General features: G+C 44.8%; 1 protein-coding gene and 1 non-coding gene across 2 annotated transcripts; one reads left to right on the top strand and one right to left on the bottom strand.

Annotated features, from left to right (window-relative positions):
* Positions 1-11,877: 11,877 nt before the first annotated feature.
* Positions 11,878-17,772, bottom strand: GLRX5 (glutaredoxin 5). The gene is made up of 2 exons (XM_056851610.1): positions 17,469-17,772; positions 11,878-12,160 (listed from the first exon to the last, which is right to left on the bottom strand). Exons 1-2 carry the CDS (start codon positions 17,770-17,772, stop codon positions 11,982-11,984), a joined length of 483 nt encoding a protein of 160 aa, XP_056707588.1. The 3' UTR covers positions 11,878-11,981.
* Positions 17,773-22,029: 4,257 nt separating this feature from the next.
* On the top strand, positions 22,030-22,303 carry LOC130479842 (small Cajal body-specific RNA 13). Its single transcript, XR_008933389.1, has one exon. It is a non-coding gene; the product is annotated as a small Cajal body-specific RNA 13 (non-coding RNA).
* Positions 22,304-23,702: the final 1,399 nt, after the last annotated feature.

The raw sequence follows: 23,702 nt of genomic DNA on the forward strand, positions 1-23,702 counted from the left end.
ACAAAAGGGAACAGCAAGGCTGTTCACTAATGCAATATACTGAGACTAAGTATGTTTTAAAACTCCAAATCTGCTTGCACACTGCTCACCAGCTGCAAGCAGGAAGCCAATTTTTCAACAAGCAGTTCAGAAGCATCCGAATCAGTGTGGATTGGCTTGTTTGCTTGACTACATTGAGATTTCTTACTGATGGCTTTCTTGCAGCCACAGCCTGCAGCAGCGCACAATAAAAATAAAATAAATGAGTTGAGGTTTTTTAGTTGGGGTATACAACTTTGATGTGCCTTCAGTGTCTGCCATGTAACCAGCTATATAGTCAGTTTGTGTGATTGCTTCTTGAATAGATACACTACCGATTGTGCAAGTTGGAGATGTGCACTTGAAAAAAATTGGAGTTTTTGAGATTCTGATTTCTGGATTATTTGGATTCCCAGGACATCTTCAGAATTTGGATTCCCCCTGTGGGGGATTCTTTCCAGAGAGCCAGCATGGTGTAGTGGTTAAGAGTGGTGGAGTCTGATCTGGAGAACCGGGTTTGAGTGCCCACTCCTCCACATGAGTGGTAAAAGCTGATCTGGTGAACTGGGTTGGTTTCCCCACTCCTCCACATGAAGCCAGCTGGGTGACCTTGGGCTAGTCACAACTCTCTTAGAGCTCTCTCAGCCTCACCTACCTCACAGGGTGTCTTGTGGGGAGAGGAAGGGAAGATGACTGTAAGCTGGTTAGATTCTTCCTTAAGTGGTAGAGAAAGACAAACAAGATTTCTTCAAGACCAACAAGATTTCTGGGAGTCATGTGATAAAGTGAGCTTTGATTCTCGAACACTTATACCCTGGACTTGACACTTGCTCTTAAGAATGCTTTTACCCACAATGCCCAGAGCTGTCTGGGACCAGGATATTTGAAGGACTGTCTTCTCCCAATACCTGCCTGGTAGTAAAGACCATCTTCAAAGGCCCTCTTCTGCACCCATTTTCAGGAGTGGGTGGGTGAGTGCCAAGAACATGGTATTTTGCCAGGACTTTACAACTCCCAGGCCACAGAGACTTTCTGGAAGCCAAAGCCGTTGTCTTTTGGGTGTCAGGCAAAGGAATGTTTATTCTCTGAGGCCTTTTATTTATAAATGATTTATCTGTCCATTTTTCTCTCTGCTGGTTCCTTTTGCGATCACTGTGTTATTTCTGCTTGCTTTTCTGCTGTTTATTGCTAGTTTTAAATTGAGGTTGTGCCACTTAATCATTTTTGTTCCCCCACCTCCCCGCAACTTTTCTCTGCTATTCCCCAGCAACAATGGAAACAATTCAATTCACTAAATGATTTACAAGCTTATCATTAATTAGCTGAAAACCATTTAATTAGTCAACTTTAATAATTTCTGCATTTTCGGTGTCACATCCCAAAGAGCAGTTTTTACGTATGAACACATGAGTGTGCCTTATGCTGAATAAGACCATATCTGGCCCAGTTATTGTCTCTTCTGACAGGAAATGGCTTTTCAAGGTGTCAGCCATAGATTTTAACTAAAAGCAAAGGAAACACCCTAAAAATAGTCATGGAAATGTATCCTTGAACAGAGAAAGCCTCCATTTATGGCTCTATTCTGAAGTCCCAATAAATAGGGTTGCCAACCTCCAGGTACTAGCTGGAGATCTCCTGCTATGACAACTGATCTCCAGCCGACAGAGATCAGTTCTGATGGAGAAAATGGCCGCTTTGGCCATTGGACTCTATGGCATTGAAGTCCCTCCCCAAACCCCGCCCTCCTCAGGCTCTGCCCCAAAAACCTCCTACTGGTGGCAAAGAGGGACCTGGCAACCCTGCCAATAAACCATGGTTTTTTTAAACTGCAGAGTGTTATGGAAGCCCTGAATTGTCTCATGAATTGCCACGAGAGAGCACAGGTTGTTGTTGGGTTTTGTTATTGTTGTTTGTAAATGCCAGTTTGTCTGGCTCTTTTCCTGCATCTGACTAGACCTCCTGGAGCCCATCCCAAGCTCCCTTGCGTTGCCAGGCTCCTGGCAAAGCCTCACTACATAAGCAGCCAGCTTGCTATCGGTTGGCTGCGATAAATGGTCAAGGAATTGGTTGGGGAAGTTTCAAGCAAGCTAAGCATCCTCGGACATCTTTGGACCATTCTTTGTTGAGCTGCTTCACTCAATTATTTCTTTTTTACTCAGAAACAACCTAGGTATTTTACGCACACACATCCTTTTTTCTTGACATTTAGCCACGTTTCTCCCTAGGCTTCTCTCAAAAATAAAGTAAAAACTTGAGAAGAAAGTCATGATCATGGTCAGGACGCTTGCTTGCTCTCTCCTGAGATATAACAGGAGGTTAGATGGGGGAGCTCGTTTTCTGGAGAGGAAAGTATGGCAGCAAGTGGTCTGTGAACTGCTTTTGCCTGCAATGTCATGGTTGTGGAGCAATTTCTATTTTGTATGTCAGCTAACTGAGTAAAAGCATGTGATTATCAGATCTTTTGGTTTGCTGCCTTTTACATTTCCCCTCAACAAAGATCAGAGCCACTTTCAATACTATCCTAAGGAGAGTTGCACCCTTTTAAGTCTATTGAAGTCAATGGACTTAGCAAAGTGTAACTCTGCTCAAGATGGCAATGAAAGTCTTGCTTGTTGAGTCATCAGTAGTAGGGGAATAGGGAGAGAAGGCAGAGGGAGGGTGTGTCTTGAGAATGCATCACCAAGGGCCAAATGTTTCTGGAATGGCCAGGTTTTCCTGCTTCTCTGTGCAACCAACTCTGTAGACAGGAGGCTAAGATGGGCAGTGTTCATGATTTCTAAATTCAGACATAATGAGACACTAGAATTAATGAGACACCAGAATTAGTATGGACCACAGTTAACAAGGCTGGAGCAAACTATGATTTATAGTGCAATCCTAAACAGATTAACACCCTTCTAAATCCATGGATTAGAAGGAGGTAGCTCGGTTTAAGATTGTACTGTTAAACCCCTAGTGTAGCACCCACCAACACATCTTTTTGTTAGGCAGTCTGCATTTGGATATCAAAGCAAGCCAGATTTAATAAGAATGTGTTAATAAAACATGGTTTAACATGTTTTAAACCATGTTAATAAAACATGGTTTACCATGACATCTGAATGCAGCCCACAACTGCATTTGTTCACAAATACAATCTTCATGTACAGCAACACATAGAAAAGACATCATCAGAAAACAATACTAAGCGTAGTGCTTCTTTTCAGTACATAAAGACAGCTTTGTCTCAGCCCTGTTACCTGAGACACCTTCTTATTAAAGGTGCCCTAAGGAACTGAATTTAAGACCGTGTGCCAGCAAAGCATACACTCTACCAAGCATGGTCTCAATAGGTACCTGAGACAGAACATCTAAATGGTGCCTCCCCATTGGAGCTAAAAATTAATAAACAATGGACAATTTGCTGACCTTCCATTATTCCTCCAAAAGTTGTTTATTTTGAGAGCCATCTGGCTAACACCTTGCTATGGCAAGGCCCCCACCCCCACCACCCCCGACTATCATCCCCATAGCGAGATGCATGAGTTCGGGCTGCATGTCTAAATGATGAACACAGGAAGCTGCCTTATACTGAATCAGATCCTTGGCCCATCAAAGTCAGTATTGTCTACTCGGACTGGCAGCAGCTCTCCAGGGTCTCAGGCAGGAGTCTTTCATATCACCTACCTGCCTAGTCCCTTTAACTGGAGATGCCGGGGATTGAACCTGGGACCTTCAGCATGCCAAGCAGATGCTCTACCACTGAGCCACAGCCCCTCCTCGAGATGCAGGTCTCTGCAAAATGAGCAAGGGTGTCAGTCACTTTATGCATCGTCTCTATGCGTTTTCCCATAACTGTCGCATTGCATGCCAGAAATAATGGAACTACTCAAAGCTAATTAAATGCACTTACACATCACTTGTTGGGTAGTTACAGCACAGATGTTAGAATAGTATTGTTAACTCATACAGGAGGATTTGAATGAGGTGAGCACCATTATAATAGAAGGGAGGTGCAGCGCCGGTCAAAGATGCATATCCAGAATCACATTGCCACCATTAATAAGAGGAGTTGGTTTCCCAAAGCAGTTCCTGTTATCTAAATTAACCCCTAGGTACTCAAGGTAGTTATTTCCATTGGCTGAATGATGAAGTCAGCCCTGAGCCAAGGCTGTTAGCTCATGCAGACACTGTGGCTTCTTAACAAGAAACATCAGTCAGATGCTTGCATGCTCTGATTCTCTGACTAAACACACATGTATAGAAAATAATTGGAAGAGTCCGTGGTTCAGTGGTAGGGTGTAGAGGCAGGCCACCCACAGTGCGGTAACACAACCAAGCCAGCATGGTGTAGTGGTTAAGAGCTGAGGACTCTAATCTGGAGAACTGGGTTTGATTCCCCATGCCTCCATACGAATGACGGACTCTTAATGCAGTGAACCGGGTTGGTTTTCCCACTCCTACACATGCAGCCTGCTGGGTGACCTCGTCCACAGTTCTCTCCGAACTCTCTCAGCCCCACCTATAGGATTGCCAGCTCTGGGATGGAAAATACCTGGAGATTTTTAGGGTGGAGCCTGAGGAGGGCAGGGTTTGGGGAGGGGAGGGACTTCAATTCCATAGAGTCCAATTGCCAAAGTGGCCATTTTCTCCAGGAAACTGATCTGTATCGGCTGGAGTTGCAATAGCACCTGGAGGTTGGCAACCCTACTAATTAAGCCTGTCTGGGAACATGTCCTTGAAGCAGAGGTGTTATCTGAAAATGCACTCTGTACTTGTGAGAGGCAAAAAACAAGAGCAGGCAGGGAAATTCCTTCAAGATGTATACTCCCTTGACATAGGGTATCCGCTTTGGACGCATAAGGCATCTCCAGTACAGCCTGTACAGAACCTGGGGCATATTCTTTACCTACCATAATTTAAAAGCCTTGAGTAATGAAGGATTCAAAGGGACTAGCCTTGGACACTTAAATTAGTTCCCATATCTGCTGTCTGAAAAGCATAAAGATGGTCGAAACTAGGGCCAGGTGGTTACCCACACTGTTCAAATAGGATAATGTATAGGCTTGGTTACCACAATCCTTTCCCTAGATATTGTTTTTTTTTGGGGGGGGGGGGCGGTCATAAGAACTAGATTATATGCCTACACATTACTTTTGTGTCCCCCTCCTATTCTTATTTATATTTGTTAAGAATTATGCAGGGAGTTCTGGCTGCCCACAGGCCTTGCTGTAGCTTATGCGCCATTGTGTAGCACCATTTTCTATTTTTTATCCATATTTATATCTATATGTATATTTATTGTGGATATTTTAAAATTCTGCTTATGGGGCTGTTCTTTTGTGGTGCGCTGTTTTAGTCTTATTGGAATTTTACGGAATTGTCTATTATGACTTGTAAGCCGCCCTGAGCCTGGCTTTGCTGGGGAGGGCGGGATATGAGATTAATAAAATAAATAATGTGATTGTCATGCGTGCGTGGTTCCAATACCCCATCACAACAGAGAAGTTCCTCCCGGTGACTGTATGAATCAGAGAGGCTATCAAGAGAATGCCCTCCCGTCAAGTTATTTTTCGTCTCTGAAAGCCTTTTCTGCAGTTGCCATACCTCTCAGCCTCAAGACAAAGTTGACATCGTTTTGCCTACTAATGAGATTGAACTTTGCAAATGGAAGGCAGACTGCGCGAGGGGGGAAAGTTAAGCTTCCTCACCGGGACCAGGGTGTCTTTTCCAGATCAGCAGCGCCATCTGCCGGTTCCTGTGGACTGCTGCTTGAAATGCAGAGGGCAACAGCAAACACACACACACACACACACACACACACACAGATCCTTCGAGGCAAATAACCTTTGTAGTAATTCATCAGCATGAGGTAATTGGTTCAATTTTAATGAGCTCTCTGGCTGCTTCTGCAGAGGGTTTTTTTTTTTTTACAGCAATCCCATCCTCCTTGCTTCAGACTGAAAGAAAAATGAATCGGATCCTGTCTTTGACGGCAAAAGGTTCGAGAAGATGAATTAAGGCTGAACGTTAACATTTATATAAGGAATCTGTGTTCGGTGCTACGCAAAACCGAGAAAGACACATACACACACACAAACGGAACGATAGGTACTTTCTGGCAATAAACGAGGCTTGCTCAACTGACTGGCTTTAATCTCCTGCCAAATGTAAATAGAAGACGCTTTGGTTTCTGGGTTTTACAACACACCTCAACCACGAGATCCAAAATAGAAAGGATCCATTACACCCTTCTCTTGAGAACAATGTGGCACAACTCACCTAATCCCCACCTTAGCCGCTGTCTCCCGTTTGCCTGTCTTGGGCCTGGTCTACAAAAGCAGAAAGAGATAGCAGAGGGGACTGTACCACTTCAGACTGTGGTACATATAAATTATATAAATTATTTATACATTATGTCTACATTATATAAAAAAATCATGTCTGAATCCCACTCTTGTTTTTTAAAAAGCAGCAACATCTCCCTGCCAGTGGAAAACTAACACAGCTGGCCTCAAATGTTTCTTTCATTTGTGTATGGTTTATTTTCAGGGAGTTCATTTAAACAGAAAAATATTTGTATATTAAATGACATCCACTACCTGCAGTGGTAGTTTGCTTTACCACCTCTGGATTCTATAGCAGAGGTCCCCAATCCTTTTGATCCTGTGGGCACGTTTGGAATTGTGACACAGGGCGCAACCACAAAAATGGCTGCTGCAGTAGGTGGAGCAAATCACAAAATGGCTGCTGTGGGAGGCGGAGCCACACACAAACCCAGAGGCAGTGCAGGGGAGAAAAGCGGCAAAACCAGCACTGGTGACAACTGCCGCTGAGGCAACTTTATTTTCATCTGCACAGCCAATCAGATCTCCGGCAGCTTATCAGAAGCTGCGCTGACCAAGAACTCCATCTACTTTCTGAAAACACTTGGCAGGTGCCAGGTAAAGTGGCAGCCAGCATCATGGTTCCCTGGGGCACCATGTTGGGGACCCCTGTTCTATAGCTTCATTCTGCTACGTGTGACCAGACTTGCACTTGCAGATGGGCATGAGCAGGTGAAGCGCACTGAGAACCATGCCAAAACATGTTGATCATATGGTGGGGAGGATTAAAGAGCTCTTTGCCAGTGTCACAGGAAGGGATAAAGCAACAGAGGGATGAGTTCAGAACAAATACAAGACCATCAAAGAAGGAATTCTGGCACTATCCAAGTTCTCTTCTTTCCTTTTTCTATCTGTACTCATAGACTCATAGAATAATAGAATCAGAGTTAGAAGGGACCACCAGGGTCATCTAGTCCAACCCCCTGCACAATGCAGGAAATTCCAAACTACCTCCCCGCCCCCAGAGACCCCTACTTTATGCCCAGAAGATGGCCAAGGTGCCCTCCCTCTCATGATCTGCCTAAGGTCATAGACAGGAGACAGGAAGGAAGGGGAGATTTCCAATCTTGATAACGGCCCAGCAATGGAACACCTGCATATCTCTTTTCCCCGTCCTGTCAATACTGCACTCCCTATTGTACCCTTTCCTGACCAAAAGCGTTTAGGGTTGACTACTTCCAGGTGGGAGATGGCGATCTCCTGGAATTAAAGCTGATCTCCAGACTGAGAAAATTACAGCTTCAGAGGGTAGACTCGTCTACAGCATCACATCCCTGCTGAGCTCCCTCCGATCCCCAAACCCCTCCCTTTCCAAGCTCCACCTTCAAATCCTGGAACTGCTGGGGAGGGGTGTCCCTTTGATAGATGCTTAATGGTGTTGTTTTTTTTTAGCTAGGTGATATTATTTTCCTCCATGCCATGAAACGATTCAGTTGCCCATTTCCGCACTTTAAGGCTCTGGTTACCCTACTGTCCATATTTTCTAAGACTCTCATCTAACTATGCGAAGTGGTTGCAGATTCTTGTCCCCCCTTCAAATAGCAGTTCTCCTAAAGGACCCACCATGAGCACTGTTTTTTTTTTCACATGCAAAGAGATGACAACCCTGGGCTTTAACTGTACTTAACTGTATAGCAGCCCTGCCCAGCACCACTTCTAGCTTGTCACTGCTGTAGCCTGTCTTCAAAATTTTCTTTGTCAGTGCATTGTTTCTGGTAAATCTATGTAACCTGTACATCATGACTGGTTTAAACCAAGTTGGAACAGAAAACTTCTAAAACTAAACAATGCAATCATATGTAGCATTCATTTGCCAGACAAATACTGTCAAAAGCCCAAAGGATGGAATATCATCCCTCCACACACACACACTCAGACATTTCTCATCATGGTAATCAAACTTATTGATAAACGAGGAGTCCGCATCTATGCCGGGGTGTCAAAGTCATTTTTTACGAGAGTCAGATATGACATAAATGTCACTTGGTCGGGCCATGTCTCACCAGCCCCAATCGGGAGCAGGGGGGTGGGGTGGCTGCCTTGGTTGGTGAGCCCACAGTGGGCTTGCCAGTCCATATCGGGACTGGGGGAGGCGACTGCTTCTGCTGGTGAGCTCGTAGAGGGCTCGCTAGCCCAAATCAGGACTGGGGGTGGCTGCCTCGGCTTTCAAGCTTGCAGTGGGCTCACCACACCAGCTCAGGACGGGGGGGGGGGCTGCCTTGGCTGGCTCGCAGGCCAGATAAGAGCCCTCAAGGTGCCAGATCCGGCCCCCTGGCCGTATGTTTGACACCCCTGATCTATGCAATGGGCTAACCTGAGCTCTCTGACCTGGTGACACCCACTGATGATTGTGGAAACTTGTTAAAACACGAAGGTCACTTTTCTTCCAATGCAAGAAGCTGAACAAGCAGCCTATCCTTGAAACATATTTACTGGGAAATGGCCTCACATGGGTTCCAGTTCTACTGATGTTGGGAAAGCGGGTTTATGAATGCAGTACCAGCATTTTTAGTGCTGTTTTACTATGGGTCCTCACCACAAATACACTGTGGTTTACAGGCTGCACAGGCCCAACAGGAAACAACATAATGTGGCTGAAGCTAAGCAAGTCTGGCCAGTGCCTGGATAGTAGATCTTCTAGAAACCTACCGTATTTTTCGCTCCATAAGATGCACTTTTTTCCTCCTCAAAAGTGAGGGGAAATGTCCGTGCGTCTTATGGAGCGAATGCCGGCTGGGCGCGTGTGCGTTGGGACGGCACGAGCTGGCGTTCCCCGCCCCGACGGCCAGCTGGAAGGCGGGCGGGGCAGCACAGAGCCGGCTGGGCGAGTGCGCCGGCTTGCTCTGTGCGGCCCCGCCCGCCTCCCAGCTGGCCGGGGCGGGGAACGCTGGCTCACGCCGTCCCTACGTGTCCGCGCCCAGCCAGCTTTCGCTCCATAGTACAAGTTTTTAGAGGAGGAAAACAAGATTTTTTCTTGTTTTCCTCCTCTAAAAAATAGGTGCGTCTTATGGAAAGGTGCATCCTATGGAGCAAAAAATACGGTATCGATGGCACGATAAATTCCAGGGCAGAGGAAAAGTGGGATATCAATGTAACAAATAAAAGTGAACACTGTGTGAGAATGAGCACTGAAGTTGTGGCTCAGGACACAAAGAACACTAAAGCAATATAGAGGTCAGCTTGTCAGACTATTTCTACAATTTCTCAGAAACCAATGGATAAATTGTACAGAATGATCAGTGAAAATCTTTATGCTTTATTTTTTTAGCAATGCTACTATTGGCCAGAGCTGAGGGCATACTCTGTGCTTTCTTTAAAAAGGTTGAAATTCTTCATCTATGCAATCCAGATTCCATGCCAAGAAAACCAACTCTACAACTGGTAGAAACTAGGGCGCCTTCACAAATACCGAATAATGCACTTTCAATCCACTTTTCAATGCACTTTAATGATCATTTGCAAGTTGATTTAGATGTTTCACACAGTAAAATCCAGCTGCAAAGTGCAATCAAAGTGGATTGAAAGTGCATTATTTGGCATGTGTAAAAGCGCCCTATGAGGTTGAGCAAATTCACATAATTGTGCTTCTTCTGCCTAATTTATTCCGCTTTCGCTAATCACAGAAGAGACAAAGAAACTGAAGGCCAAGCCCCAGTCACTAAACCTGTGTTCAAGTTGCTGCTTTCAGAGATGTCAGCAGGCATTGTCCTCACATTTCTAAGCATATATTGGTGCAACTATGAGGACTAACCAGTTTTTTCTTTAAAAAAAACAAACAAACGCTAGGAAGGCTAGTTCTGTACAGGCCACCACACTGTGCTTCTTCTACACCTCCATAAAACCACACAGTACTAAAAACACTCCTGATAGTCTTGCTTACAATGGGAGCTTAAAAGAAAAGAAGGCTGACAAATGCTCCTCCATGAAGCCATTAAGTTTCCAAGCAGAAAGACCTGAGGTCTTAGAATCACAGATTTGAAAGGGGCCATACAGCCCATCTAGTCCAACCCCTGCTTAATGCAGGATCAGCCTAGAGCATCCCTGACAAGTGCATGCCCAGCCTCTGCTTAAAGGCTGCGAGGGGGAGCTCACCACATCCCTAGGTAGCTGATTCCACTGTCGAACAACTCTTACTGTAAAAAATGTTTCCCTAATATCCAGTTGGCACCTTTCTGCCGCAATTTAAACCCATTATTGTGAGTCCTATCCTCTGCTGCCAACAGGAACAGCTCCCTGCCCTCCTCTAAGTCACAGCCCTTCAAATACTTAAAGAGAGCTATCATCTTCAGACATCACCATTTGTTATTTTCACCACTGGTCAGTATTCTGAGACTGAAAAAGGGTTAAAAGTCATTAAAGACTCAGGATCCTTAGATTTCTCATAAATGCCCTTTATCTTGAAAGGAAAATAGCTATAATCACAAAATAAACATGGTTTCTCAGATACAATTTGCTTATATCTAATAGTGTACACTGCCCCAACATTAACACAGTATTAAGAATGGAGTTTTGTTGTGCTATAACCAAAGCCGCACAGCACAATGTATACACTTGAACATAAAATATATTTTTCAGCATAAAAGTAGAAACAAAGGAACCCGGTATATGCACATTTTCAAAGGAGCTCCCAACAAACACCCTGCCTCCACTCTACTTCTTACAGGAAAGAATTCTACTTACTTATTTCTATATATAAAGACATAATAATTCTTTGATGATGCAGGGATCACCTCTTATATTGAAAACACACATCCATGTATGACTTTGGGACATATACTTCTGAAGGTTAAACACCCAGTAACTGCTTGCAAGAGCAGAATCCCAAGTGGTTTGCACACATATTTTAAAATGAGCTACAACAGCGAGAAACTGCATTTGTGCTTCTAAAACTCATCCCCACGTGTCCTGTTTGGAGCCACTAAATTGCAAGTTTTAGAAGTTCACACACAGATATGGTGAAGGTTAATGTGTATTAACTGAGGCAGTCCTTTTGGCAGAGGTAGAAGGAAATTATGTTCTAATTTTTAATCCAGACTTTTTAGTGTTCTTCAAAACCCACTAACAGATTTAGGAAAAACAGCCGTGGTATTTGTTTTCACCATGAGAAATCAGCCTTATATATTTATGCCACTGTTCATATGCATTGAAAGTTCCATAGATATAAATTGAGCGAAACCTTAAAAGCTCAATATGAACTGAAGCCATTATTATTTACTTCATATTTCATTGAGATGTAAGAGACATCTAAACACTGTCTGCCTGGATTGTACATAGAACACAATTTGCAAGATACAAAGACGATGCTGGAGTGGATGGGGGTGGGGTGGTTCCTGACTCAAGCAAAATGCACAAAGCAGTACTAAACAGAAGTGAACTACTTATGTAGTTTGATTCCAAACATTTGATTTATAGAGCAGTGGTTATACTTAAATTTTTCATGACAGAACAGCCTCACAATTAACCAATAAGACATAGCGTATGGTAAACGAGTGATAAACCTCATCATCATTTCAAAAAGTTGCCTTTTTGAGCTACATTCTATAAGGCTTTTCTGGTAAGTTATCAAAAGCTGTCTTTGTTAAAGTCACAGAGGCTATCTTATTTTTTTCCATGGTCTTTCTCTGAATCCAACAGGGCTGAGCGTATTCCCAGTTTCTTCAGTTCTTCCACTAGATCCCCACTCTGATGCATCTGGAGAAGTATGTCACAGCCTCCCACAAATTCACCATTGAGAAAGACTTGAGGGATAGTAGGCCAGTTGGAATAGTTTTTAATTCCTGAATCAGAAAACAAAGACAGGTTAAGCCAAATGTTCCCAAACACATTAGACAACTTATACTGTTTCAGAAAGCCTCAAGCAGGGAGTTGGAAGAGAAAACAATAGACCCTGTACAGCATAAGTAAGGTAGAAGACAATTTTGCATGTCATATATTACCCCTCCGTCCCTCCTCTCTTCCACCACTGCTAAAAGGCTACAATCCGAACAATATTTTCTTTGGGAGCAAACCCCCTTAAACAGAATGGGGGTTACTTCTGAACAGACCTGCTTAGGGTTTCTCCCACAATCTCATTGGGATGATGTCTTTTTCACCTTTGTAAAGCAAAACAATTATTTAGTCATTTATATGAACAGCACTCTATGTAATGAACAAGAGTTTAAGGCTTAATAGTTAACTGTCATATGGTGGTTAGAGTACTGATACTCAGTGCTCAGGAACTTGCCTGTGGCTCCTTTGAGCACTGTTCCCCAATGTGGCACCTGCCCATGTTTGGAGCAGCTTCTGGTTGTCAGGTAGCTGCCACCTTGAAACAGTCAACAGCAGAGGAAGGGGTAAGCTGCAGTCCTCCCTGAGGTACAGACCTCATGAAAAGAATGGAAGTAAATGTTGCTTTTTTTTGTTGACGATAACTGTGAATGTGCCCAAGGCTAACCTTTGACTGTTGTGATCATTTGAAACGAGGTTTCTCTTTTTTTCACACTGAAACCTACTACTCCAGCTATATTATTATTTTGTGGGAACTAGGAGGTATAAGATTCCAGGGTTGGAGCTGGGGATATGAAGGATTTAGTAAGTTTATAAGAGATGTGATTTCATGGAATTTAACAAAAACTGACATAAGGAAGTATATCATTTCAGCTGCATTGCTATTCATTTGCTTTTGAGCAGGTGGCAACAAAGGATAGGGATTAAAATCCACCACTCTTCCCTTGCCATTTCCCCAAAAGCTATGGTGAAACATAGTTCACCAGAAACTATGTACAGTGTTCTCCAAAGTATGAGACAGAAACCCTTTGTAGAAAAGTTTAATACTTCTTGGACTTCTTTGCAACTAAGACATGCTGTTACTATGTTTTAATGCCTTCCTATGCTTCATTTTTGGCAAATGAGATTCTTTTCAAATTCTTTATCTTTTCTTAACAGACCTTGGAGTTCAGGGAGTGGTTATGCCAGAGAAGTCTTCTGACGCATGTTGCAGTCCCACATCTAAGTTACAAGGACATAATTCTGAAGGTTTTGCATCACTGACATGTAGTTAAACAGTACTGCTTTGGTACTATCAAGGCTCCTGAAAGGCCTAATGTAAATGCCACTGAATCCTTCTAACATGCCTAAAGGCAGGGACCATGAAACAGCCCATGGAAACATAACTTCTGCTTAGAAAGAGTCTTTGTGGGGGGAAAAATTGAGAAAAATGAAGAAATAATCTTAGTCTATTAGCTTTCTTCCTTGCAAAATTCTCCAAATGAAACCTATTAATTATACCCAGACTCACTACTGATAGCATGTCCATAGTCAAACTGGACTAGCTATTCTCCTCTTACACACAAAAAGTACAACAGCATCTGCAGTTGTCTGAAGGCAACTAGATATCTCCATATTCTTTATGCCAGGACTTGACAAATGTTCTTTGATTCTAGGAGCCAGCCCCAATTTTTTCCCAACCTTCAAGTGTTGTGTATTTTAATGACTATATGTTATTGCTAGATACAAAATTTCTGGAAATTTTGAAGCCATTAAAAGATTTGGACAAAGAAATCAGAGAGTTTCATAAATGGAAGAGGAATGTTCCTTTTTTTTACCCAAGGCCATTAATATGCTACAAATATTTCCTGGCTTTCAGAGTTTGTTTTCAGGTACAAATGGCTGCTTTTACCCCATAAAGCCCAAAGTGTCTTGGGTCCAGGGAATCTGAAGGACTCTTACCCCCATATGAACCCATGTCTGAGATCATCTTCAGTGGCTCTGCTATGGATAAACTCATCAAAGGGAAGCCAAGTCTCTACCGGAGACGGGTTTTTTTTTCTGTTGTGGTCCCATTCAAGTTTTGCTCTCTACAGACATTCATCTGAAACATTAATTAACTAAACTCTAACAACAGATTTTAAAGATCTTATTCATCAAGGTTCTGGGCAATTTGGCTGGCTTGTAATCTGTTTTCTGGAATTTGTTGGGATGTTGGCAGCATATGACTGTTAGAATTTAGAAGCTGCTAGAGACTTTTTTTAAGGGAAGAAAGGATATCAATTGTTTAAAAGAACAAACCAATATAGGTATGTGTGAGCATCTAGTTTTCAGGCACTTTTGTGTGATCAATGAATGCCTGGATTCTGTGTGACTTGCCCCAAGGCTAACTGCATCAAATGCAATATGATCTAGTTCGTTATTGTGTTAATTCTGCATTTTATTGCAACACAATGGGTCACAACACAGAGAACCTTCCCAACATAAAACAGGTTTGTAAGACAATGGAAATGTAATGTTCTCAGAGAGAGGATTATGATGTCACCCAAACCCCAATGTACGTGATTTGTACACAAACACAGTATGTGTGTGCATGTATATGTACAAGGAAGTGAAGACTAACTATGGGTGAGTATATACATATTCACACCTGTATAAAAGTGTGACTATATTGCCTTGAGTTAAGCAAGACCAGAATTTGAAAGAAGTCAGATGTTCTTAGCCAATTTGGATTTTATAATCACTTTATAAAACATTTAAATTTCATATGGGGACACAACCTCATACTTGCAATGAGAGATGCATAAAAGACCCAGAAATGCTCGTAGAACCCAATCTAATTGGTTCTTAGTACTAATACTTTGAAAGTCAGTTGCTCCCACATAAATGGGAATAGGATTACAGCATTAATGTCATGTGCCGCACTGCTCTTGATCTCTAGATAACATGGATTATAGCTCAATAGCCCCTTCCATTATATGTTCATGGGCAAAGCAGAGATTCTGAAAGCTGCTACCAATGCTGGTTTTGAAAGTGGGACGCATGCAAAATCGCTATGGTTACAGTCTGCCTAGGAAAAACGCATACTGCAGTTTGGTAACCCCAGAAGTAGTTGCTGTGATCTTCACAGACATTACCCTGCTAAACCAAGTAGAAGTTAGGTTATCATTTAGCTTGGTTCAGCAAAATCTGTATTGACATTAACCTCTTCACAACTGTAAATATGAACCCAGAACCATACTCAAAAATCCTTATTCATGAGGTTGGGTGGGGGGATGCTAAATTGAATGTGGACTAAAGCAGCATACCACTATAGCACACTTCTTTAACTGGTGGCTTGGAACTCATGAATCATTTCCCAACATGGTGTCCATGGGCACCACAGTGCCTACAGACACCTTTCCTGGTGTCCACCAAAAGTTTTTTGAAAGGGAGGAGGCAGGTAGGGCTCTTGACCAGCAAGGCTTCTGACTGGCCATTGGAGATCTGATTGGCCATGCAGATTTAAATAATGTTATTTCAGCAACAGCTGCTGCCAGTGTTGGCTCTATTCTCCTACTCACCTCTCTTTCCCAGTGTATTTTTTAAAATTACCCCCTTTCTCCCCTGCACTTGGACTTCCCCTGTATGTGTGTATGTGCCTGTGGTTCCACCTCCCACAGCAGCCATTTTGTGATTGCACTCACCTTCCAGTCACAGAATTTTAAAGGTGTCCAGAGGCTCAAAAAGGTTGGGGAGCCCTGGGTTAGACGATCAGACCAGGGGCTGGAAGAACCAGCTTTGAACCCCCACTTTGCTATGAAAGCTCACTGAGTGATCTTAGGCCTGTCACTCTGTCTCATGCAGTGGCTAGTCAGAAGCAACATATGGAGGCCAAAAAATTTCCTTGTTGTTGATGCCCCCATAGTATTAAAAGAAAAAGCATGCTTTTGAAATGCGTGACTAACAGCCATTGATGGACCTGTCCTCCACAAATGTACTGATCTCTTTTTAAAGCCAACAAAAGTAGTGGTCATGGTACATCCTGTGGCTGCTAATTCCACAAGCCAATAATTCCTTGGGTGAAAACAAACTTTCCTTTGCCACCCCAAATCTAATTCTCACAGCTTGTGTCCACATGATGCTGTTTACAGAGTTAAGTCATTTGTCTGACCAAGTTATCATTGGCATTGTTTCTCCAGTGTCAGGTGGAGTCTGAGTGTCTTTTTCTTCATCTCCTAGTTAACCCTTTAAAACTGGAGATGCCAGAGGACCAAACCTGGCATCTTCCACATGCAAAGCCTATGTTCTACCACAGAACACACGGTTTGTCCCATCCTCACGACCACCCTGTGAGGTGGGTTAGGCTGAATGTGTGTGATTGGCCCATGGACACGCACCGAGCTTCTGTGGCAGAGTGGGGATTTGAACCCATGATCCTAGCTGGGCGCTGTAACCGCTACCCTACACAGAATCACAGGGTCATCTAAGCCAACTCCCTGCACGATTGCAGGAAATTCACACCTCCCCCCCACACCCTCAGTGACCCCCTACTCCATGCCCAGAAGACGGTCAGTCACCATGAGAGGGAGGGCACCTTGGCCATCTTCTGGACATGGAGTAGGGGTCACTAGGGGTGTGTGGGGGGAGGTAGTTGTGAATTTTCTGCAATTGTGCAGGGGGTTGGACTAGACGACCCTGAGGGTCCCTTCCAACTCTATGATTCTATGATCTTGGCCATCTACTGGGCATGGAGTAGGGGTGACTGGGGGTGTGTGGGGGGGAGGTAGTTGTGATTTTCCTGCAATTGTGCAGGGGGTTGGACTAGATGACCCTGGTGGACCCCTTCCAACTCTATGATCTTGGCCATCTACTGGGCATGGAGTAGGGGTCACTGGGGGGGAGGTAGTTGTGATTTTCCTGCAATTGTGCAGGGGGTTGGACTAGACGACCCTGGGGGTCCCTTCCAACTCTATGATTCTATGATCTTGGCCATCTACTGGGCATGGAGTAGGGGTGACTGGGGGTGTGTGGGGGGGAGGTAGTTGTGATTTTCCTGCAATTGTGCAGGGGGTTGGACTAGATGACCCTGGTGGACCCCTTCCAACTCTATGATCTTGGCCATCTACTGGGCATGGAGTAGGGGTCACTGGGGGGGAGGTAGTTGTGATTTTCCTGCAATTGTGCAGGGGGTTGGACTAGATGACCCTGGTGGACCCCTTCCAACTCTTTGATTCCATGACCACATAAAGCCAGCTCATGAAAGGCTGGGCCTGTGCTCCTGGCTGGCGACCCTCGGGGCTTTTTCGGGCGAGGGAGGGAAGGAGGGGGCCGGGAAGGGGCGGCCAGGCCAGCGCTGACCTTGCCGTAGGTCGTGGTCCTGGAGGACGTCGTAGGCGCGGTAGTCGGTGACGCCGTGCAGGCGCAGGATCTGCACCACGGCGTTGCTGAAGCCGCACTGGGGCTGGGCCGGCGTGCCCTTCATGAAGACCACCACCGGGTGGGCGCGCACCAGCTTCCCCACCTCCTCCGCCTCCTTCGACCCGGAGCTCGAAGAACCGCCGCCATCCCCGGCCTGGCTCAGCGGCCGCCTGACGAAAAGCAGCGGCCGCGACGCCGCCAGCTGCCGGAGAGCGGCAGGCAGACGGCAGAAAGAGCCGCTCATGGCCGCCCTCGGTCAACTTCTCCTCAGCGAGACGCGACTCTGCTCCTTCAGGGCCGCGCGGGGAGGGCCACGTATCGCCCCGCCCCTTTCGGTGAATACCGCCCTGCGACAGGGGGAATCCTTCTGTCAATCACTGTCCAAGCACCAGTCACGGTAGGGAAAGGCTGCTCGCTCGCCCAAGCCCCGCCCCGCCCCACCAACGTACTTTTTACCCTACTAACGAATACTAGTGGGCTCGGATTGGTCCACACCGCTTGCCTTGTGAGCCAACCGCCGCGCGCCTCCTTTGAAGCCCTTTAAAAGCCCGACTCGTCGCGGAGCGTCGCTCTTTTCTTGACGAAGTTTAAAAACAGAACACCCGCGGCTCATTGTGATTGGAGGGGGCGCCTGTCAATCTCGTCGGAGAGGCGGCGATAGTGGTCATTCTTACGTGCAGAAGCGATAGGGTCTTTTTTTTTTGTCTATGGGAAGAACGAAAAGCAAGTACGGTTGGAGGTTGTTTCCGTTTCTGGCGGATAGCTGAGCGTTGGTTGTATGGACGGGGGAGTCTGGCTTGCAGTGAGCGCGTGAAGAACGAGTTCTGAGAGGTAGGTGAGAATTTAGTAACAGGGGATCAAATTGATTTTTTTTAACAATATTTGTTCTGTGCCTTTAACTGTGGCTTTGGCTCTGGATTCTGGGCGTACTTGTGCATTTCCCCCCATTGCTGCATCTCGGTGCAAAACAACTCTTCGCTTCTTGGGTCGTGGCTCCATAGTACAGTTCTCAGTTTGCCTGTAGATAGATAGCTCCAGGTCCAATCCCTGACATTTCTGCCTGAAAAGATTTCAGTCACCACGCTGGCTCTCTATAATAATAATAAAAATATATGTAGGAATAATAAAAGTAATAAAATCTGTAGGAAGATACCTTGAAGTGAATGTGTGGGGAAAGTCCCCTCTTGTACATTATATTCCAGAGAGAGCGGCCCTGTCAATTATGCCATTATGATGGGCTGTTTAGCCACATTATATTGCCTGCTGAAATAATTTTCTCTGTCAGATGCTGGTACTAAGTGCTTTGGGTTAGATCCAGCCAGCCTTTTTTTTTTTTTTTTTTGCTCGATCACACTTAATTTCTTGCCTTATCTCAGCTTCCAACTTGCAAGGCTTTGCAGTGCCCAGGATCCCTACCATAGCCTTTTTGATTGTCAAAAGGGACCCTCTACTGTTTTTACCAGAAAACAAGCTGGTTTGGGTTCAACCCAGTAATTGGGATTCATTCAGAGGAGCTTTGGGGGGAAAGTGCCTGAAAATATTTCTGGGGCAATATATTCCATTGGATGCACCAAAAGACAAAAATATTAGCTATACTGTGCTTTGAAAAATGTTGTTTTACACCTCTCCTGTTTTCAAGCAAGATTTTTAAATAGCTATTTTTTTAAGCCTTCCATGTTTGCCGCCTTTTAAATCACTTGCAGTGAAATTTAATCTAAGACTTTATTTCCTTTTTTTGTTTGTTTCAGAAGAATAACATGGGCAGATTTTTGGCAAAGAAGGAAGAAATGGATAAAGAGAACAAGAAGTTCAGTGCCCTTTGGACAACAAAGTTCTTTTTAATAGAGAAGAATTCCAAATGCAGCCATTGTGGTATAGTTGCTGCTTCAAAAGAACAGAATCAGATGCCATTAAATCACCACACAAAAGTACATTTGGCATTCTCAGGAAGAGTCAAAGATAGCTGAAGGCAGAGCATCTGAAATGTAGATTCGTTTTGAAGCTAATACTCTGAAAGTATCAGCAAGCATTGATTGGAGCAAGTTTTCAAGCAGCTTGGAAGATTGATTTGGAGAGCTGTTTTTCTCTGATGGCAAGTTCTTTAAAAAGAGCTTATTGGTGACCTGTGGTGATCACTTGAAAAAAGAGCTTCTCTTCACAAGCCAGACCTTTCAAAAGCTGCTGTAGTCTAGGGAGTACATGGTGCTGTTCTTAAATTTGGGGGGCAGATGCAGAAGAAATGAGCTGACTGGTTCTCTGGCTTTACACACAAGCTCTGGTGATGGTTTTTAGTGATGTTAATTTCCAAACTAATGAGAAAAATAACCCCCCAAAGCCTCATTTGTTACATTCATGAGGATAATGAATAACGGGAAAAACATAGAATGAATGAATGCCATTTGTTTTCTTGGCACCTGCCGGTCTGGGTTAGAGAGGAGTGATAGATGGGGAGAGATCCAGTGATGTGATGCTGACATGGAAGCTTTCCAATCATCAGAGCAAAGAGAATGGTATTTCTTTCCACAGTGTTTCCACCAAGCATTGCTGGCTTAGCGATTTGGGCTTGTGGGAGCTTCCTTGATTCTATATAAGCCGTACAGGCTGCGCTCAGGCTCATCCTTTGTCAACTCTGTTGCTAGGCATGTTTTGATGCTCTGCTATTTGGTGTGTTTGTGTGTGTGTTCTTTTATTAGTTTTCCCTTAGTTTCAGAGGGTAGCCATGTTGCTCTGCAGTAGATTCAAGTCCAGTAGCACCTTAGAGACCAACAAGATTTCCTGGGTATAAGCTTTCAAGAGTCAGAGCTCTGTTCATCTCAAAAGCTGACCCCCTGAAAATCGTGTTGGTTCTCTGAGGTGCTACTGGACTGGGACGTGGTGGTTAGTTAGTTCTCTGTGCTCTCTGCCACTGATTGCAGTCCACACGCATAGTGGCATGTGTGTGTGTGTGGTGTTGATATTGGTTGATGCGCACACCCATTAATAATTTGCTTTTCTGTCTATTATTGATTACAGTGTGTGTGTGCACGCTTGCGTATAGAGCAAGTGACTTCCCCCATTCTGCTGTGCCTTCTTAAGCAACTCTATCAAGAGTATCTGGTGGCTCCTATTGAGAGAAAGGAGGAGAGCTGCGTCTGGCTTGGGGGCAGGAACCAAGCCTAAAGCATGAGCAGTTGCCCTCTGTGTTTGGGGAAGAGGGTGGGGGTGGAGGCTGTCTTGTGGCAACCATGAGGCCAGCCCATCCCCCAAGAATAGGCACATGACTTTTGAGGGGGAGCAGAAGATGACAAATGAGTGCTGTTCAGGGGCAGGCAGAGGTGTAGGATGCCCCGCCGGAGCCTGCCCCTGGCACAAGCAATAGTGGAGAAGGGCCAAAGAGGGCAATTCAGTGCATGCCAACTAGGCAGCCATAGGAGTAACCATGTACACACTTCCTGGGCTGTTCACCCGCCTTCCGCCCCCAGGGCCAACCTAGAAACAGGAATTGCATGCATGCACCATGATGAAGAAGGAGGCTTTGGAACTGGATTTGAGGGGCTTCTCCCTTTATGAGGACGGACACTTCAGCAGAAGTGTCAAGTGTCTCTCCTACTGAGAGCTACTCCAAGACTGTTTAAGAACTTCCATCGCTAGCCTGAAACTAAGCTGGAAAGCTGTCTCCATAAGTGGAGCGTGTTCTGACTGCAGTGGTTTGGAGCAAATAATTGTTTGTAAATCTTCTGTTTCAATGTAAGGTAAGGACATGTTACTTTTTGTTACTCCCCCCACTTTCCTCCAGCCCAGTCCCGTTTAGTGTCAACAGAAGTGTCATTACTTGTGTTTCGTAAGCTTAGACTCAAATATAAATAATCGTGTATACTCTTGAACAGGTGTCCCCAACATGTTGCCCATGGGTTCCATGTTGCACTGCAGACGCCTTTCCTGGTGCACGCCAAGTTAGAATAGTGGGCGTGGCCAGGTGGGGCTTTAACTCAGCAAGACTTCTGATTGTTGGTTGGAGATTTTACTGACCAGATTTTTTTAAACATTGCTTTGGCAGCAGCTTTATCTATAGCACAAAGAACTTCACTTTGTGACTGAAGGTAAGCTGTGGCAGCCATTGTATGGCTGGCTCTGCTTTCTGCAGCAGCTGTTTTGCTGCAGCCAGTTTGTGGATGCACCCACCACTCTGTGTCAGAATTTCAAGGGTGTCGACAGGCTCAAAATCGTTGGGGACCCTTGTGCTAGAAGGCTAGATAGTTGTTTTAGTCTGTTTCAAAAACAGCATCTGATTAAAGACTTAACACATCTACAGTGCCAATCTGTACAGAGTTACACCCTTCTAAACCCAATGAATTCACTGGGTTAAAGAGGATGCAGCTCTGCTTTGGACTGTAGTTGTGAGTGTGACACAAGGCTCTGTAGAAAAGACCTTGTGTGTTTCAGTCAATACAGTGTTCTTCGAGTTGTCCCAGGACTCTTTGGCTGGTGTAGAGGGCTCCAGCGTTTTCAGTGCATCCCAGGAAGTCTGCAGCCCTGGAAGTGCCTTGAGTTGCGTTTGTACTCTGGGACTGTTGGGCTTGCAGATAGAGCATTGGGCGGAGGAAGCCGAGGCAGGCCTGTAAAAAGCATCAGCAGCTCCATGTGCAATATTCCTCTGACACTCCCAGAACTGTTGCCACGGAGGTAATGACCATCCCAATGTCATTATCCATCCATCAACAGTCAGAACAACCCTGCAGTGGGATATCGTTTGGCAACCAGAGCGCTGTTGCCGAACACTGAAAACTGCTACAGATCTGCACCTGACGAGGAGGGAAGAAGGGATGACTCTTTACCCTCCAAAAGAACTATGCCAGGCGGATCGCGGGACCTGCCTGAAGAAAAGCTTTGTGCAATGAGGGCTGGAGAAAGGAAGGGCATCGGGTGAGGCTGAGTGAAAAAGCTGGCTGGATCCAGCCTTACAGCCTTCACAACGTTTTAGCAAAATTGTATGTTTTGAATATCTCTGCGTGAGTAATAGTTGCCTGTTCTTGTTTTATTATTCAGGCTGAAGGACTTGCGAGTTCTCCCCTTCCAGTTTCTGTAACAGAAGATGACGTGCCACAAATGCAACCTGCCAGGAATGATCCTAAATTCTTGCTTAAAACTTTTTGTGTGTGCAAATGTTGCCTTTTGCGAAGTCAGCGATGGGGTGGGTGGGGAAGCCAAGAGAGAATTGCATAATGATTACATTTTCCACTCCTGCGTGCTCAAGATGGAATCCTACGAAGCTGCCTGGTCTCAGTTCTTACATTACTGTGAACACGTGAAGCTGCCTTCTCCAGTTAGACCATCAGACTGTCAAGGTCAGTATCGTCTACTCTGATTGGCAGCAGCTGTTCCGGGTCTCAGACAGGAGACTTTGACTTCACCTAATATCTGATCCCTTTTTTTAACTGGAGATGCTGGGTGTTAAACTTGGGGTCTTCTGCAGGCAAAGTAGATGTTCTACCACAAAGCCAGGGACCCTCCCCCAGCATCCTGGAGAGTTGGCAGCCATCACCACATCCTGGGGCAGGGTGTTCCACAATTTAACTATGCATTGTGCAGCTGCACACTGGGTTGACATTTTCAACAAGCTATCCACTACCACCCCAAGATCCCTTTCTTGGTCTGTTGCTGCCAGCAAAGATTCCATCAGCGTGTATGTGAAGTGAAGGTTTTTTTGCCCCAATATGCATCACTTTACACTTGCTCACGTTGAATCTCATTTGCCATTTTAATGCCCATTTCTCCAGTTTGTAGAGATCCTTTCAGAGCTCTTCACAGTCTGATTTTGTTTTAACCACCCTAAATAACTTGGTGTCTTCTTCAAACTTGGCCGCCTCGTCATTCACCCCCAATTCCAGGTCTACAGCCAATATGATAATTCAGAATTGGCCCAGAAACTGATGAGTCCTCATTAAATCTCTGCCATCACTAGTGACCTGAATCTGTTGGTCAAGTGATGCACTCATGTAGTAGCCACCTTTCAGCATGATCCTAGGTTTGTTTTCTGAAACACAAGCCTGAATGGCATTTGCTTAGGGTGGCCCTTGCTGAAGTGGAGGGGCGGGGAAGATAGACACAGTCTCCATTGAGAACTATTATTAACACTATTTGATGATATAACACTGTTTTAGTTTTAAAACTGTTATCGGAAGCTGTTAGTGATCT

The sequence above is a fragment of the Euleptes europaea genome, chromosome 6 (genome assembly GCF_029931775.1).
Source record: "Euleptes europaea isolate rEulEur1 chromosome 6, rEulEur1.hap1, whole genome shotgun sequence".
In the NCBI taxonomy this organism is placed as follows: Eukaryota; Metazoa; Chordata; class Lepidosauria; order Squamata; family Sphaerodactylidae; genus Euleptes; species Euleptes europaea.

Coding starts and splice junctions, on each gene's coding strand:
- GLRX5 (XM_056851610.1), bottom strand. CDS start 17,772: ATGAGCGGCTCTTTCTGCCGTCTGCCTGCCGCTCTCCGGCAGCTGGCG. Junction 12,161..17,468: donor GGACCACGACCTACGGCAAG/GTCAGCGCTGGC, acceptor TTTCTGATTCAG/GAATTAAAAACTATTCCAAC.